The 20,553-nt window shown below is 33.5% G+C and overlaps 1 protein-coding gene across 1 annotated transcript; it reads left to right on the top strand.

The window, feature by feature from the left end:
- The first annotated feature begins 5,332 nt into the window (after positions 1 to 5,332).
- LOC143237834 (chondroitin sulfate synthase 1-like) lies at positions 5,333 to 12,145 on the top strand. Its single transcript, XM_076477485.1, has 3 exons — positions 5,333 to 5,481; positions 6,271 to 7,120; positions 10,072 to 12,145. The coding sequence occupies exons 2-3, from the start codon at positions 6,305 to 6,307 to the stop codon at positions 11,563 to 11,565; spliced, it is 2,310 nt and encodes a 769-aa protein (XP_076333600.1). The 5' UTR covers positions 5,333 to 5,481; positions 6,271 to 6,304; the 3' UTR covers positions 11,566 to 12,145.
- Positions 12,146 to 20,553: the final 8,408 nt, after the last annotated feature.

Here is a 20,553-nt window from a genome sequence, read left to right as displayed (position 1 = left end):
CGAAAGAAAGAAAAAAAAACGGCCGATAGATGGCAATTGTAAGAAAATTAATAGCTAAACCATGGAGTTTGTTTGTGGAAGAATGGGATTATGTTTCAAATTGCAGCTTTTGTTATTTTCAAATAGTGATTAAATAAAATTAATAATTTTGTTATTTATACTCGTATATCCGTAGTTACTCTATACATTTTTCTCATTAAAATATAAGCATCTCAATTAAAAGATTAGACTGGAGCCAATTCTCTTGCCCCTATATTATTTATAAAGTTAAGGAATAAAAAAAGATCAATACATATAATATTACGTTTTACAACACACATACACTAAATACATTAACTTTCAGTCAGGTAGAAAACGTTTTGAAACTGGTAACAAAAACACTTTTAATACAAAGTGAAGTAGGTATAGCAGTGCCAAAAAGAATGAAGACATAAATATAAACAATGGAGTAGGAAGGAGCTGCAAAGCAGGGTGCTTGGCCATCCACACAGATTTTACAATGAGAGACTGAAAGAATAAGGAGTTGATAAAAACAGCTCAGTCAAGAGAGGTCTGGGAGTATGCTACACAAAAAAATTAATATAATAATATAATTTACAATTACTAAATGAGTCGAATATAAAATTCAGGGAACCCGGGTTCGGGATTTCGATATTACTGCAGTTGGAAGATATATATTCCTGAGTCTTACTCTGCAGTTTGTTTATAATAATATCATAGTCATATCAGATTAGTCATTAGTGATGTGTAACTGTCAAAGCCTAGGATTTACGTACAAGGAAAACCAAGTTTTGTCAAACATGTATTAAACATTACAGACTTATTACGACTTATTTTATGCTCTAACATTAAATTTTAATATTAAAGAGATAATATGTGTGTACCTATATCATCTTTATGTTTTTGTTTATTGTCTTTTTGGCGCTTCCATCCCAACACCATTTTGCATTCATAAAATCTATTTTTTTTTTTTACTTGTAGAAAAAGCGTTAAGAAGATAAGACCGTCACCATCCGTTGCATTTCATATATTATAATTATATAAATCAAAATTAAATACAGACGTTAGATTTATCACTATATGTCTTCATATATACATTTTAAATATTAGTAAAATAAGTCTAGATCAGGGGTAGGCAACTTCATGGCTACTGACTACATGTGGTCAGTAGATAGTACAGTTGTGGCCAGCTCGGTTTAGGAGTCAATTTTTTCCATCATTTACTTTTTATCGCAAATTTGGTAATGATCAACTGCACTGCTTCACGTCAATGCCCGGATAGCTCAGTCGGTAGAGCGTTAGGCTTTTAACCTAACGATCCAAGGTTCGAGTTCGGGCGAGGTTATGTGTGGCCCGGCATGGCCAAGCGTGTTAAGGCGCCAAACATGTTCGCCCTTTCAGCCGTGGGGGCGTTATAATGTTACGGTCAATCCCACTATTCGTTGGTAAAAGAATAGCCCAAGAGTTGGCTGTGGGTGGTGATGACTAGCTGCCTTCCCTCTAGTCTTACACTGCAAAATTAGGGACGGCTAGCACAGATAGCCCTCGAGTAGCATTGTGCGAAATTCAAAAGTAACAAAAAACAAGCCTTACGTCATCGCTAATGTCGCACGCTTCATCACTGCCACAAACTCCTCTCGTTTTGTAACGTTAGACTGGTTTAGATGTTTGTTATCGAGCGTGCGTTGTTTTGCATGCGCTTGCAAACATATTTTTATTGTGCAACTTTCAAGTGTTTAAATATATTTTGTTTTTAATCCCATAATATGAATAAGTGGATAATTCAAAAACGAAAGAATCCAGATAATGGTGAACACTTAGAAAATAAAGACAGTTGAGTTGATTCTGGCATTATTGCCGAAATGATAATGACGCGTTACTGGAAAAACGTGAAACGAGAATTTAATGAAAGTTGGAAGTTGAAATTTGTAGTGATTGAAGCAAATAATAAGTCAGTGTGTCTTTTGTGTATCAACGTTTTTAGGAATAATAAAGTATACAACCTTAAGCAACACTTTAAATTTTTTTACAACGAATTTGATGTAAAATTTACAGGTGATAGCAAATTCGTATGAATAAAATTAGTCGTCTGAAAGCACAACTTCATGAACGAAAGGGAGACCTAAAAATATTTTTTATCATCGATAGAACTAGTTATGTTAGCTTGCTATAAAGTAGCTTGGATTTTAGCTCAAAAAGAGAAATCATTTTCTGACGCTGAACTAGTAAAAGAAATATTGATTGTGGTCATAAAAACTCTGTTGGAGAATTATGATTAAAAAATATAAAAGATGATAATCTTCAAAAGGTAAATACTTCGCAGTTAAGTCGCAGAACAATTGTCCGCAGAATGCTAGGGTTAGTAGCGAAAGACATAGAAAATCAGTTGCTTGAACAACTAAAAGACTGTTTGTATTTTTCTTTAGCACTAGATGAGTCAACAGATGTTAGTGATATTGCAAAGTTGATATTTTGGGTTCACTATGTAACTTCAGATATTCAAATGAGGGAAAAATGTTTAGCCTTTGTGGATTACGAGATCGAACATGTGGAAAAAACATCTTTGAAAAATTTCTCGAAATATCAACAAAATTCAATCTGGATTAAAAAAAAACAACTGGTTTCTCTCACAACAGACGGTGCTCCCGCCATGCCTGGGGCCATATTAGGATTTGCTTCTCTTTCGAAGCAGCATTTAATTGAAAATAATGTGAAGTCCAAGCTGCCATCTTTCCGTTGCATTTTGCATCAGGAAAATGTATGTGCTCAGATGTCTGAAAGTGATAAAATGAAAAATTTAATGGACATTGTTGTAAAAATTGTGAATTAATTAGAAGTAGTAGCTCTCTCATCCATCGAGAGTTTGTTGAGTCTTTGAAGAAAAGCAGTGGCTGTACTTTGATGATCTTACTGATTTTGCAAATGTAAGATAGTTAAGTAGAGGAAAAGTCTTGGAACGATTTACTTCCTTATTTCCTCAATTAAAGGAGTACCTTGTTGAAAATGTACGATTGAAAATTTCCCTGAAATTGAAACTTTGTCATTGCAGTGTGATTTGAGTACGAAGCTTTAGGGAAGAGGTGAAATAATAAGCGATCAATCACAGTCTACTCATGAATTTCAATTAAAGCTAAACCTCCTTGGGGAACAATTACAAAAAAATGATTTGACACATTTTCCAAAGTTGAATAGTTTTCTAGAAAATAATAAGGAGTGTGATTTTTCTGGTGCTAAAGATGATCTCTATATAAACTGGATCAAAATTTGAATCACATTTCTCAGAATCTAAAAAATTGAAATTGACATTTGAATTTTTGTATGATCCATTTTAAGTTGACTTAAGAAATTTCAGTATGGAAATTACATCTTTTTTGTCTCTGGATAAGTGTGGATTTGAAAACGAGATGCTCATCCTGCAAACTATAGAACACATAAAAGGTAAATAAAAATGTTCTATCAGAGAGATATGGCTCCCTATTCTGATAAATGCGAGTCTTCCAAATTTAAAGATAACAATTTCAAAATTAGTTTTCATGTTTGGATCCACATGGTTGTGTGAGTCAACATTTTCTACGGTAGATTTTCTCCAGTATAGATAGATATCTCGGCTTACTGACATTAATAGAGGCAGAGCTAAGATGCTTTTGAGCACAGATATCAAGCCAAATTTCACGAAACTTGTTGATGAAAACCCCCATCAATTTTCAAATTGAAAGTAAGTTAAAATGCAATTATATTTATTAAACTAACATCTTTCAATTTTATTTTTTTTTAATAGTGTAGCCAACGTTGTTTTCATGACTCACAGTTGTGGCCACTATGAAAAATAGGTTGCCCACCCCTGGTTTCGATCAATACCGACGGTATCACCCACGTTTTTCGAATTTAGATGATATAATCAATAAGAGCAAAATAAGCACAAATTAAGTACAAACGTTAGGCCCATCACTTGCGGTCCTCCTCATATGCATTGTGAATATGACTTAAGTGAGCCTAAATCAAATGTAAACGATATCATCCACGGTTTCCATATAAATATTACAAAGATGACAAAAGTTAACATAAACTTGATATAGGCCTATCACACGAGTTCTTCATATATGTATCATAAATATGAATATAAAGTGAGTCGAGACCAAATATACACAACTTAACCCATGATTTTCATATGCATATTAGAAATATGAGTTACGTATGCATACATCAAATATAGACGTAAAGCCTACTACATACGGTTCTTCGGTTATACATCATAAGCTAGACGAACTAAAATATATGCGATATCATCTATGGTTTTCTTTCACGAGTTATGAATATGATTAAAGTAAGTATTAATTAAATATTGGCCTATCACCCATAGTTCCTCATATATATATATTATAAATATGAGTAAAGTGAGTCTAGACGAGATATAAATGATATCAACTATGATTTTCACATAAATATCATGAATATGAGTAAAGTAAGCATTAATAGTATAGGCGTCAAGCTTATAACTATAGTTTCTGGTATATACAATATATGTATGAGTAAGTCGAGATTATATCAAATATAGATGATATTATCCAGTGTTTAAAAAATATGTATATTTCAAAACTAAGCATTAATTAAATATTGTCATTTGGCCTATCACCTTTAGTTTTTACATATACATTGTAAATATAAGTAACATTAGCATAAATTAAATGTAGAGTTTAGGTTTGATTTGTTTTGAATCTCGCGCAAAGCTAGCCGTTCTTAACTTAGCAGTGTAAGACTAGAGCGAAGGCAGCTAGTCATCGCCACCCATCGCCAACTCTTGGGCTACTCTTTACCAACGAATAGTGGGATTGACCATTATATTATAACTTCCCCACGACTGAAAGAGGAAGCATGTTTGGTGTGACGGAAATTCGAACCTGCGACCCTCGGATTATGAGTCGAGTGAGTGCCTTAACCACCTGACATATATATATATATATATATACATGAGAAAAGTGAGTCTAGATCAAATAAAGGCGATAACACCCAGTTTTCATACGCATATCATAACTGTGTCTAAAGCAGGGGTTCTTAACCAGGGGTGCGAGGATGCCCATGAATAATTAAAGCAAATCTATATTTTTACATAAGAGTATGCTTTATATTTTTAGCTTTTTTTTATATTTAAGTTTCCAGGGGGTGCGAGAAATGATTACTGATTTGAAAGTGGTGCAAACACTGAAAAAGGTTAAGAACCACTGGTCTAAAGTAAGCATTAATTGAAAATATTTGTTAAGGCCAACAGCGTGGAGCTGAAATAGGGATTTATAAATTGAGTAATAATGTTTCCACTTTCCCCACTCTTGTATTCTTACTTCTTTATGTTCCATATTTCTAAGTTTTTAATTCCCAATTTTTTATTTATTTTGTTATTATTTTATGTATTGTTTTTTGGGTAGGGGGCATAGTGAGTAAATGAAAACATGTGTGACGTTAACGTTGACAGGGGAAGTAATTCTTGTAAGTTTTGATATTTGTAATTTGTGTCTAATAATAGTAATGGATAAATATACATATATGGTGAATTTATATTCTTTGTAAATTCAAATTTTATTCTCAAGCTCTGTTAAAAGTTTAACAACTACATCGTTTCGCAGCTTTTTCAGGAGCATCCAGTAAAACGCAGCGTGTCTTCCGTACATAATTATCTTTCATGGAAATTAAATAATTGACTTGATTTAACATAGTATCTTTGTTACTCGATAAATTTCCATAGCAAGTAATTTAGCTCATAATCTAGGACTACTGATTTTATTTTTTCTGTTGGATAAATTAATGAACATTTTGTTTTTTTAGGAAACCGCTTTTCAGAACTATTGAAACTTGGATTAGGAAAATGTAAACCTTGAAAGATTTCAACACTTCACAAAAATCATTTTATTTTCAGTTTATCCAGAAATTTAACAACACACGTAAATATTTTACCAAAGAGTAAATCATAACTTCATTCCTTTTTGAGAAACTTCTAATATGAAAACATGATTTTGCATGCTCCAACATAGAATGATAGAGTTTAGTGTTGTTGTTTTATATCTGACAAGGTGTGTTACTGAGTGATCTCTAGATTTGTTCTGTCTATGACATAAGTAGTGTTACTAAGTGAACTCTAGGTTTGCTCTGTCTCTGACATAAGTAGTGTTACTGAGTGAGCTTTAGGTTTGCTCTGTCTCTGACATAAGTAGTGTTACTGAGTGATCTTTAGGTTGTTTCATATTTTATTTAACATGTTTTGTTTTTTTCTCACTATAGACTGAATTATAGGAATGCTATGGAAGTCTGCTAAATGCATATTACAATGAGAATATTAATCAGAAGCTGGGTTAATGGAATGTTTAGGCACATTTCACTGAAGAGGAAAAATCCTGTTTTGAGTTTAATTGCAGGTGTTCTTGTTGGTTTTTTCCTAACATTGTATTTTCACAATGCCCTTCTCCCCGAAGGACGAACATATACATGCTTTATTCAAAAACAAGGAAACGTTATGGTGTACAAGCGAGCCCCACCTGTAGATCTGACAACTTTGACGGAGGATAAGCGATTACTTTTTGTAGGAGTAATGACAGCTGAAAAGTTTCTTGACTCGAGAGCAGTAGCTGTTTATGAGACCTGGGGCAAAATAATTCCAGGAAAAATTATATTTTTTTCTAGCAGTAATTCTAAGGCATCATCGCAGCTTCCACTGGTGACACTACCAGGAGTTGATGACTCGTACCCTCCACAAAAGAAATCTTTTCTGATGCTTAAGTACATGTATGATCATTTTATAGATAAATTTGAGTGGTTCATGAGGGCAGATGATGACGTTTATGTTCGGACAGACAAGTTGGAGAAATTTTTACGATCCATCAACAGTAGTAAAGCTCAGTTCATTGGTCAGGCTGGACTTGGAAATAAAGATGAATTTGGACAGTTGAGTCTTGATGATGGTGAAAACTTCTGTATGGGTGGTCCTGGGATGTTAATGAGTAGGGAGACACTACAGCTTTTGGCACCTCATATACGTTATTGTCTTAAACATTTATATTCTACGCATGAAGATGTTGAACTTGGAAGATGTATACGCAGATTTGTTGGTATACCTTGTACCTGGTCATATGAGGTTAGTATTCAACAAACTTATTCCAATAGTGAATATAACAAATAAATGTATTTACACAGTTTTCATGTATGTATGTTAATGTCATTTATTTGTTATTGTTTTATCTATGTGTACTGGGATAAATCCTCAACTTTGCAAAACATTAATACGTTTAACACCTAGTCTGTGAGTTGATGAGAATGATGTAGGAGATTGGGTGGGCTTCAGAGGGTGCCATGATATCTGGTATTTGTATTAGAATAAAAATACTGTACCCTAATAAAGGACGTGATATTTTAATGTCGAGAAAACTACACATTATCATTAATAATGTTCTAATAAACCTTTCAATTTTATAGGGTTGACCACACTGTATTTCTTTTGCACAAACTGTCACATGTGTTCACTTAGTTATCTTATAGCAATAGGTAAATTTCATGAAATCTTCCTTGGTCATATCTAGTGACAGAACTCATGAAAACTGAGGGAAAGAAGCTTTTAAAACTGAGGAATTAGATCTTGTATTGTCTAATATGTGTGGCCTCTACCATGTTTTTTGTATGGGGATATGGGTTTTACTTCTTCCTAACCTGAATATAGAGTGAAATAGATCATCGTGGTGAGAAATTCAAATTTTATGTAACATGAGGAGTTCAAGTTGCTGTTCAGAATGTGAAAGGAAAAGAATATTAGAAAGGTTTTCATGAGAATCAGTATTCTAAAAATGTGTCCCTGACTCACAGACTTGGGTGTTAAAGTAACCGGTGAACACAGACTGGGTGTTACAGTCACCAGTGAACACAGACTGGGTGTTACAGTCACCAGTGAACACAGACTAAATGTTAAAGTCACCAGTGAACACAGACTGGGTGTTAAAGTCACCGGTGAACACAGGCTGGGTGTTAAAGTAACCAGTGAACACAGACTGGGTGTTAAAGTAACCAGTGAACACAGGCTGGGTGTTAAAGTAACCAGTGAACACAGACTGGGTGTTAAAGTAACCAGTGAACACAGGCTGGGTGTTAAAGTAACCAGTGTACACAGGCTGGGTGTTAAAGTAACCAGTGTACACAGGCTGGGTGTTAAAGTAACCAGTGTACACAGGCTGGGTGTTAAAGTAACCGGTGAATGCAGGCTGGGTGTTAAAGTAACCAGTGAACACAGACTGGGTGTTAAAGTAACCGGTGAATGCAGGCTGGGTGTTAAAGTAACCAGTGAACACAGACTGGGTGTTAAAGTAACTGGTGAACACAGACTGGGTGTTAAAGTAACTGGTGAACACAGACTGGGTGTTAAAGTAACTGGTGAACACAGACTGGGTGTTAAAGTAACTGGTGAACACAGACTGGGTGTTAAAGTAACTGGTGAACACAGACTGGGTGTTAAAGTAACTGGTGAACACAGACTGGGTGTTAAAGTAACCGGTGAACACAGACTGGGTGTTAAAGTACCCAGTGAATAAAAAATATTGCTAATAGCAGGAAGTACTCAGCAATGTAGTTATAAATAGGAACTAAGTTTTATATGTTCACACTTAGACTTGTTCTGAGACAAAATGTTTTCTCTGTTGAGTATTGCTACATAACTAGAAGTATTCAGTGGTGAAGTAGAAATGTATCTCGGAACAGTTGGTATGGGTATTAACACTTATTGATAAGAAGAGAACAACATTTTAACCTTCTTAGGTCATCTTCAGGTTATTCTCAGGTTTATTAGTAAAGTGTTAATACCCAGCTTTTCCGAGATACATTTTAAATGAAGTGTGTATGTCACCACCAAGAGTTACTTCTCAGTTGTGAATTAAGCTTTACATGTTGATATTTAGACTTGTTTTGAAACCATATGTCTTCTCTGTTAAGAGTTACAATGGAATAGTTTGTTCATGATATCTGCTTTACTGGGCTTCCAAGTGCACCTTTATTACCTAAATGTTAACCTTTTTAAAACCTAACTGTTCATAACAGCTTTACCTTAAATAAATGTACACTGAAGTAAACAATTTTTTTACTTTACATTTAAAATATAAAATTCATGTGTGAATGTTTGAGGGACATCATTTACTAGATCTTAGAGAGTAATTAAACTTCTGAGTTACAGTACAAGGAACATTACCCTCAATTGTTACACAGAAGTTAGGAATCAATTGTGTTTGAAATATTTATTCATACTTGATTTTATAAATCTTGATTAATGTGTAGCACTTACACAAGAGATTTCACTAAAATTAGTGTTTTTGTGGGTTTTTTTCAGTCATTTTCAACATGTTGACAATAACAGAAACTGCTGGGCATTTGGTACAATTCAAATTTTAGTGTATATGAATATGGGAGACTACAATTAACTTTCATTAGTTATTATAGTTTAAAGATTCTTGTGTTTTTATTTTTAAATAAATCTACTGGAATCAGTTTCTCACTTATTCCTTATTTAAACAGTTGATTTATTTATTCAAGTAAAATGTTTTCAGTGTCTGCAATTGAGCATTTTTTACTGGAATTATTAGATTTATATGTTACAAAAGAGTTGACTAGAGATGAGTACCTTAAGATACAAACTTTATACACTCTCTCTCTAGAGTTGCCTCTTCTTGGATATAACATGATCTAATGCTTTAAACATGCTGGTTGATCAGTGTTTTTAAAATATTCAGGTATCACAGAACAATGATTAACTATGTTATTAAAAAAGTGCTTGAATAACAACAACACAAAACACACACTATGTATAGTTGAATTAGGATGCAGAAAAAGCATGAATTAATATAGTCTAACTTTGTAAAATGGACGGCAACTGTCTGTTGTGGAGACACAAGTGTAGACGATGATGATTTAAAAGTCTTCCATCTTTCATCAAATAGTATGGTTTAATTTATTACTAAAGTGAAACTGGACAAAGATTTCAGTAAAATATTTTTTTTACTAGTTTTAGTGAAGAATATTTTAAATGGGTAAATAGTGTTATTATTTCTGTAGATGCAGAATATTTTCTACCAGAATTTTGCCGGAGAAGAAACTTTCATGGGTCGACTAAAAATGAAAGAAGTCCACAGGGCCATTACACTCCATCCTATCAAGCAGCCTCCATACTTGTATCGACTTCACAGGTACTTTCTTCATTTGCAGTCACTGGAGTTGCGGTATAGGACCTTACTTCTTCACAGAGATATTTTGAACATGAATATGTTATTGGAAGCAAATGATTCCTTATCTCTGAATGACGCGGAGTATCGTCATAACATGCAGCTGGGAGTAAAACCCGCTCTAAATAGATATCATCCAAAAAATCGGGAAGATGTATTGGTCTGGGATTTTTTCAGTAAGCACATGTACTCTGCCAATAATCCTAACCCAAAGAGACGGATCGAAGCCTACACACAGACAGCTATAAATGACACTGTAATGGAAGTGATGGAAATAATCAACAAGTTTTCAAAACAGCGTGGAAGAGTCATTGAGTTTCAAGATATTCTTTATGGCTATCAGAGGGTGAACCCACTTTATGGAGTAGACTATGTTCTTGATCTCATGATGAAATACAAGAAATACAGAGGAAGAAAGATGACTGTCCCAGTACGTCGTCATGCATATTTACAACAAACATTTTCTCAACCTGAAATAAGAGAAATCTCTTCATCGTACATCACAGACGAAATGAGGAATGAAGATTATACAGAATCTGGTGCCAAGATGTTAAGAAAAGTGACAGAAATCAATTTTATCCTTCCATTGGCTGGTAGAACTTCAACATTTCACAGATTTTTATCAAACTTTGAAGAGGTTTGTTTACAGAACAAAGAAGGAGTGACATTGGCAGTTGTGCTGTTTAGTATGAGTGATGGTGACAGTGTTGATGCTAAGACAGCCCTACAAGGATTACAGATGCGATATCCAAAGTATTCACTGAGGATTTTAGAATCCAGTGGTTCGTTCTCACGGGCAATGGCTCTTGAAATTGGTGCTAAGCTGTTTCCTTCAGATGCTCTTCTTTTTTTTATTGATGTTGATATGATGTTTGATAGAAATGTTCTAAAGCGTGTTCGTTTAAACACAGTCCAAGGAAAACAAGTGTACTTTCCTATAGTATTCAGCCAGTATAGTCCACAGTTTGTACCAAAGGGTTCCAAACCAAATTTCATTCATGATGAAACAGGTTACTGGCGACAGTTTGGGTACGGGATAGTAAGCTTGTATAATAGTGATCTTTATGCTGTTGGAGGGCTGGATACAACTATTCATGGCTGGGGCAAAGAAGATGTTGATTTGTACACAAAAGTGGTCCACAGTAACATCTCGGTCTTTCGAGCAGCTGACCCAGGGCTTATCCACATTTTTCATGACATAAAATGTGATTCTCAACTGGAAGTAACACAATTCCAGATGTGTATTGGTAGTAAGTTATCGAGTTTAGGTTCCCAGGAAAGCTTAGCTCAAAAAATATTCAACAATCCAGAGCAATTCCTAGACTAATTATGATAGTCAAGATTCTCATGGCCTGTCAAAGAAAGTATCTCATTATTAATGTTTTGAAATTTTCTTTGTAATATATAACACATCATTCTACTTTACTATAGTAAACAAAATACTGTTTTTTATGTATGTATGATAGTGGTCAGTAATCAAAGTTTATAATTTTTTATTTACCTTTATAATAATAATAAAATATATATTCTTTGATAGATTGTTTTGGCAGAGTATTCATGATGAAACTTTGTAGAATGGATGGCAACTGCTTGTGTTTGCACAATAGGCAGTTGCCGTCCACTCTACAAAGTTTCTTCAAAAATATATATTATTTATTTACACTTTTGCTTTAATTTAGGCAGCAGTGTAGGAAGAAATGAGATAATTTTTGTTCCTAAAAATTTTATCAGTAGTGTATCAAGTCTCCTGCTGATATATTAGTGATTAGTCTTTTTCATCACCACATGCTATTTTTGAATCTCTCTCGTCATTGTTGCAGTGCTTAATGTTTGTAATTTGTATGTTAATATATTTTTGTACAACTTGACGTATTTTATATAAGAATAAAATTTGTATAAACAGATAATTTCCATACTGTAATAAGATTTTTTTCACTAAAGATTACATTTTTAGGAACTTGTGTCAAATTAATCTAGTAAGTTCTCTGAAGATTTATTGAACAGTAAAAACATAAGTGGTATCACAATTATCCTTAACACAAAATATTTCAAGGACTATGACCAATCAAGAAGGCCTCAAAAAACTTTGAGTGTAACTCTGTGATTATCAAACAACTCCTTACTTCTGTTTATAAAAATAGTAATTTGCAGTATCAGGATAATAATGTAAGTTTTTATTGTTAGCTTGAGTTGTATAGCAGATTAGTTATTGAACAGAATTTTCAGATAACACCTCTATTTATGTTATTTGTAGATTTAAGAAGACATAATAAGTAAATAAATCCATTTGTTGAGTGCCATTAAATGCATGAAATATTTAATCATCTAGTGATCTCTATTGGTTTGCATCTGTATATTATAATTGTGTAAAGTTTCCATGGTTATAGCAATAACAAAAAAATGTTAAGTCTAACAAATGTAAATAGCAGATTTGTTTTTTCATTGTAAAATACTGAAATTTTCAACAACAAAAAACTTTCTTTTTAGGCTTAATAAAAATGGACTGCAGATTTATTATTTTTTTATAACAATGGTGAAAATTGCCCAAGTTTACAATAACAAAATTTTAGGCCTAACAAAAGTGGATTGTATGTTCATTATTTTCTCAAGTTAGTCTGTTAATAATTTTTAGTGAGAGGTGCATAAAAATAGATATTAGAGCAATGTGTTTCCTGCAGCATTGTCAAGGAGGATTTTCATTGAATATCAGCACTCATCAGCTGAGTTGGATTTATAGCAAGAAAAAAAAACACACGTTAGTCTGTTCACTAATTTTTAAAAAAATGTATGAATAAAACATCTATAGTTAAGTGTGATAGTAAATCTGGTCATTCTTTTTTAATTTAATGATATTTGTTGAGAAAATTGGTGTGATATACTATTAGTAATACAATTTAATTGTTGTTTGTAAGGAATCAAAGTTACCTACAGAAATAGAGGTCACAAATTGGTGTATAATTGTGCCTAATTTATATCCACTTCTCTAGATGTTTCCTTTATGCAAGTTACAATATTATTTGTAATGCAACATAAAGAGAAACTGGAAGTTCTGAGTGGGATCTCTACTCCATGCAACTCTGGGCTAAGAACCACGTCAGAGACTCCTATGATTCATGTAAAGCCATTCTAATATTGAACCAACTGACCAATAGAAAGGCACCAAGCAGAACTTGGTTTGTTTAGCCGTTTGAATCAAATAGTCATTGGCTGTTACTTTTATGACATGTCCACAGCTAAAAAATGTGGAGTATGGTCATGGCTGTTATAACTTTAGATTTGCAGTCCAGCACTGTGACCACTAGCCTGCAATTTGAGGAAAGGTTATGTCTTATTTGCTAAATTACTTTAACAGTTTGGTAGGTGATGCAAGGCTTATTAACAAGTTGGCATATTAATAATAAATTAAATCTTAGATTCTTCATTAATTGTTTTAAAGGAAAATTAAGTTTTATAACATTAGTACTGTGTTTATTTGGTTTTCACTAAATTTTTTTTTGTTTTCCTTGAGCTAGCTGCTTTCAGATAATTACACAGAAAAACATTGTTCATTTATAATAAATTTATTCTCATGATTTATACTTCCATTGTTCAAAATCGATATATCTGATAATTATCTACATTTTCATCAACATAAAATCTAAATTTCAAAATTGCATAACTCTATTACATATATTTTCATTTTAAATAAAAATCAAAGTCAAGACTCAATTCTGAAGGTAAAATCAAATCAAACAGGTCTTAAAACTACCTAAAAATGAATAACTTATAAAAACTTAATTTGTGGTTATTCTTAATGAACCCTAACCCAGCACTTGTTCTAACTGGTTTTAAATAGAAAAAACACAAATAATCCCCACGTTTTGTTAGGGTATCGTACAGTTTTAAAACTGAAAGAGAAACTTAGGATTATCAGAGCTTTGTCTATAATACTTGAATATGTTAACTAAAACTTTGATGTTATGTTCAGAATTCATGAAATTAATCATCTGACAGCGAGATCTATTGTAGCTAGTTTATTCACTTTTCCATGTGTATATATATCATTAGTATCATAATTTTTTTTTCAAAATTTATTAGAAATCAAAGAGCAAAGAGGAAGGTGACATACAAAATAAACTTTAATTATGAAGAGTGACAGCAAGGTTATTTAAATTGTTTTCAACTAATTTACATACACTCAATAGTATATATTTATATGTGAACATTTTATGCAAAGTGCTATCAAATTGTCAACCATTATTCATTTTAATTATATAAAGAATAAGTGTATTCACAGAGAAAGTTTGAAAAATAAATTAATAATCACAAATAATGTATGAACTCCAACTTCTATAATAAAACTCAGATGTAGTCACTGAGACAAGAAAATATAATTCTTTCCTGATTTATTATATTGTCATTTAAAGGTACACTTTTACTGCCAATTTATAGATTTCTTATTATACAACTGTTATTACCAACTTCACTCTAGGAAAAATGTGTTACCAGATAAGTAACAAACTGTTCATATCAGAATGTTAATGTGTGACACATTTTACAGACAGTACCAACATGGCATCAACAATAAAAGGTCTTTAAAGTCTGGAATATTCATTATTATTTTCTTTGAAAGATATAGAAAATAAAACAACATTTTATATGCAAAAGCGGCTCGTTTTGGGTTGAGAAAATATTTTACATAGAAGCGAACAAGCGTTTGACCTTCTTCGGTCATCGTCAGGTTCACAAAGAAAGAGGTAACTGACCGACGGGCTGACCACATGTTTGAAAGGGGTTGTGTAACTTGACGATGACCGAGGAAGGTCGACCGAAGTTGTCTTCTATGTAAAAGATCTTCTCAAAAACGAGCCGCTTTTATCAATAAATTTCTCAACAAGTGGTTTCTCGACATCACTGATTAAAACAACATTTTATTCACATTAAGTTTCAATCGACTCACAAACGAAAACATAACAAGTTTAATCACAGTCATTATTATTACAATGTAATGAAAACTTAAGTTTTTCTTCTCGTCATGTCACACAGAAACTGATATAGCGGAGGTATAAGTAAATGAAATACATTTTAATTTTGTTATTTTTACAAAACTTCCACATAATTTCCAGGAAACAGTCCTTCTTTTCCTTTCAGCTTACCTAACCACCATCAGAAGGATCTAAAAGGACAAGATTAAAATCAGAATATATTGATTACACTACACAACAATATTTTTAAACAGTTTTTCTTCCTGAAAAGTTTTTGCTGATTGTGACAGGTACCTGGTTGGTATGCACAAATATAGTTTTGGTTTTGCTTCATCATGTAGGAACACTGAGAAATATACAGTTAACTGTTTACTGGCAATAATGTATTTAATTGAGTGTATATTTCTAATATGCTGTTAAGTTCAACATAATTAAAAGTGTTTTGCTCCTGATTTTCGTTTGTATTCAATGTCCGGTGCATCATGTTGCAGTGTCCAACAGTAGTCAGCAAGCATTGATGGATTCTAGTTGCCCTGATATCATTCTTCCATTGTAGCAATGTCCTGGTGAAACCTTTCGCCATGTTAAGTCACTGACAGCACTGAGATTTATGGAGAAGTTCAACTGTGAGTGGAGGAAATGAATCTTGAGTGACATGTTGCGCATCTCATTGTTTTTTGTAAGCTTTGAGAAGTTCGTCTACCAGCTGAATGTAATGTGGGGCTTTGTAATTGTCAACAACGCCTTTGAAGGCTCTCCAGGCAATTTTTCCGGCCCAACTAACAGATCTTTGAACCGCTTGTCACTTATAACATGTCTGATCTTAGGGCCAACAAAAATGCCCTCTTTGATTTTTGCCTCAGTTATTCTTGGGAACATCTGTCTTAAATAATGAAAACCTTCACCTTCTTTGTTCATTGCTTTCACAAAATTTTTCATAAGTCAATTTTATGTGAAGAGGAGGCAAAAAAATCTTTCCTAGGTGCGACAAGCAGTTCAACTCCACATTTTTTTTGTCCAGGAACTAACTTTTATGGGTGGCCAGCTCTCTCTCTAGAATAATGTGTCTATTTGGCACGACTGTTCCATTCACAGATGAAACAACAGTACTTTGTATAGCCAAGCTGCAGTCCCAGTAACAGAGCAACGACTTTCAGATCTCCACAGTTATTCCAGTTGTACTTGCTGTACTGGATGTGCTTCAACAACATTTCCATGTTCTCATAAGTTTCTTTCATGTGTGCTGCATAGCCAACAGGTATTGAAGGGTGAACGTCGTCATTGTGTAACAGAACAGCTTTACGGCTTAATATTGATGAATCAATAAAGAGACGTCACTCTTGCGGGTCATGGTCACAACCCAAAGCAGAGAACAATTGTTCTATGTCAACAGAGAAACAGAGACTGTCAACTTGTGCAAAGAAATTTTCATACCTGGTGACATCATTCCTGCAGTCTCAAACCCAGCCATTCAGATTTTTTGCTTTAGACAGACCCAAATTTCTGAGCCAGATCGTTTAATTCTGACTGTGCTATGAAATGTGGATCACCTGAGGAGCATGGTTCAAAATGTGGATCAATGTTACTGCCAGTTCCTGCATTGCAGTTTCTTCATCTGGTTCATCTAAGGTCCACTCATCTGGTGGTTTTGGAATCAGAAGACTGTCGTCATGTGGCACAGGTCTCATTACTGAAGGCAAACTAGGGTTATTCAATTGACTTCTTGTTTTGGCAGAGAAACCAGACACATTAGTCAAACAGAAGTAACAGTCTGTCCACGTGGTCTTTGTGTTCTTGCCATATCATCGGGATAGCAAACAGCATTGTCTTTGAGTGCCTCTGAGCCAAGCTTTCAGACAAACAGTACATATGCTTTCTTCACAAGAGCAGTCATTGAGCATCTCTGATAAACAAGCGTACTACTACCACAAATACAGCAGAATGTATCACGGCTGTTCGACATTGAGGGAACATATTGGCCGATACCATTAGATCCTGTAAAACATCTTACTTACTTGTTACAGTGCTACTGAGGCAATGCTATGTTCTGAAACAATACATTACACACTATAAGGTCTATAATAATCCAATGAGCAGTATCTGTGTATGCAAGCCACTGTTATTGCGTAGCCTGCTGAGACAGTCATCAAGCTGGCTCCAGCCTGCCCAGGCTGCATACTTCCTGGACAACTTCCAGCCTGCTTAATTTCATGCCTGGACATGCCCAGACTGCACAAAACATTGTTCATAGGTCTCTTAAGAAACGAACATTTTGGACACAAATATGAGAAAAAACATGCACAAAACTGAAGATTTCAAAGAAATGATGCGTGATGGGCAAATTTGGATGTGATTTTCGTAATCAGCAGCTAAAAGTCTAAGGAACATCCAACAGTGTTCAAGAAGCAAAATCTTTGTTATGCAGTGTTATATTTTATTGTAACTTATTTCGTGAAAGTAATTAATTTATAAATTTTTCAGTGACCCTAATTTGCTGGTTCAGCAACTGAATAAAAATATTCTGATTAAACATCTTAAAAATGTGTTTTTTAGAAAGTTGAATTAAGCTTTGAAAATATGATAGAATTTGGAAATGACACTATAGTTATTTTACAGTGGTGAAGCAAGCCTCTTATCACTAAGAACTGAAGTTACAGTTTGACACACATCTGTAACTAAACATACAAAACAAAGCTAGTAATAAAATGTATTCACTATATCTATGATTTGGAAAAGCTATGCTTTTCGAAGATTAAACCTTTTGTCTGGAGATTTAGAAAACAGGAAATGGATTGGGACTAATAGTAATTTTATTAAATATTAGTTACTATAAGAACAAGGTAATCATATGGTTATTAATAATAAACATTTTAAAGCAGAGAGAACATTTATTTCTTGAAAGTAAAACTAGAAGATAACCTCCAACTGACTTATCACTTACAAGTTAAGACAAAATTAATGCTCCTCTATATCATTAAAACAGTTGTCTACATTATTACCTCAAGAGACTTCTTCACTTGGATAAAACAGTATTCAAATTACCATATTACCTCTAATGGTAATTTATTCACTGTAACCTCACCTTGTTTTACAATGCCTATCAAAACTCCAGCCTCAAAGAGACAGTTCATGTTGGGGTATCTTGTGCATCATAAGCATATAGAGTCCTACACTGTGGTAAGGCAGGCTTAGGTTTTGTTGTTGGAGGCTTGGGTTTTCCACCACAAGGTAAAGGTTTGTTTTCTCTCATACTCTGTCTCTGCCAATCCTAAAACAGAAAAACAAAATAATAATTTTTACAACAAAAAGTGTTTTTTATCAATTTTTCTTTAGAGTAAATAAATAAAAATCTATTTAAAACACACTTCTGGGCAGGCTCCACTTTAAAACATCAGCTTTATTACTACAGCTTTCACGAGGGAATAAAAATCACAACATGTTATGTGTAATTAAAAGGACAACAACTTGAACATTTTTGGTTTTCTATCCATTGGACTAAAGTAAAAAGAACAACTCAAAATCAGTTTCTATTATTGAGACAGTTATCAACACTTTCCCCATAACTCACTGCATCTACAACCTTTGAAGGCAACATTTCCTTACCTCCCTATTACAAAACTAAAACATTAATAGGTGAAGGTGACCTCTATCTTGTCGAGAAATGTATATTTGTGTCCACGAGAAATGGAATAACAAGATAATGCATCAACACTACCAATCAATCAGATCCCATCTGACTGTTCTCAACAGAAAACAGGAAACTTTTTCTTAATTCAACCACTTTTCTATTCCACGTATCATAATAACAACTGATGTACCTTTTCCAACAATTCAATGTCTTTCCAAGGGTTAGGAGTTCAAGACTGAACACAATACTCCAAATGTGACGTATGATTGCCACAACCGATTCAAATTAATATAATATGTAACAATTTTTTACTTGTTATTAGTGTTACTACTATAAGGTAATTATAGTGTTACTACTATAAAAACACACAACCATGATAATGTTACTACTATAAAAACTCACACAACCATGATGGTGTTTACTACTATAAAAACACACACAACCATGATGATAATGTTACTACTATAAAACACACACACAACCACAGGATAGTGTTACTACTATAAAAACACACCACAATCATGATAAGTGTTTACTACTATAAAAACACATACCATGTCATGATAATGATAGTGTACTACTATATATAAACACACACAACCATGGTAATGTTACTACTAGCAAAAACACAGAACAACCATGATAGTGTTACTACTATAAAAAACTCACCACAACCGACTATGATAGATGTTACTACTATAAAGACACACAAAGACCATGATAGTGTTACTACTGGTAAAACGCAAACAACCATGATAGTATTACTACCATAATGTATTGATGAATGTTACTACTATAAGAGAACACACACAGCCACGGATAGATGTTATTGTGCACAAAGACATTTTAATACGATGGTGTAAAATACTATAAAACACACACAACCATGATAGGTATTTACTACTATAAAGAAACACAAACAACCATGCATGATGTATTACTACAATAGAAACACACACACAACCATGATGGATGTTACTACTATCAAAAACACACACAAACCATCGATTGGAGTGTTACTACTATAAAACACACACAACCATGATAGTGTTACTACTATGAAAACATACAACCATGATGGTGATAGATCGTTACTACTATAAAAGCACACCAACAATGATGAGATTATTACTACTATAAAAACACACACAACCATGATAGTTATAACTACTATAAGAACTGCACACGATAATGATAAATGTTACTACTATAAAGAGAGAAACACGCACTGACCATGAAATGGTGGATTACTACTGCTAAAACACACTACACAACCTGACGGTGGATGTTACTACTATATAAAACACACACAACCATGATAAAGCGATGGTTACTACTATAAAGAACACCACTATGATGGTAAATGCGATGAATGTTACTACTATAAGAAACACACACAACCATGATAATGTTACGCTACTATAAAGAGCCGCACAACCATGATGATTGTTACTACTATAAAGAGGCCACACAACCATGATAATGTTACTACTATGAAGTACTTGCACAACCACAATGGTGTTACTACTATAAAACACAAGAATAACCATGATGGCATGATAAACACGCAGTGATGATGTTACTACTATAAAAAGACCTGACCATGATGGTGTTACTATATAAAAGACCGCACAACCATGATTAGTTGTTGCTACTATAAAGAAACAACAATGGTACGACTTCGCTGACGGTGTTACTTTACTCTGGCAAAGTGCACTGACCA

Source organism: Tachypleus tridentatus, chromosome 2, assembly GCF_004210375.1.
Source record: "Tachypleus tridentatus isolate NWPU-2018 chromosome 2, ASM421037v1, whole genome shotgun sequence".
In the NCBI taxonomy this organism is placed as follows: domain Eukaryota; kingdom Metazoa; phylum Arthropoda; class Merostomata; order Xiphosura; family Limulidae; genus Tachypleus; species Tachypleus tridentatus.
This window is presented reverse-complemented; position numbering and strand designations above follow the sequence as displayed.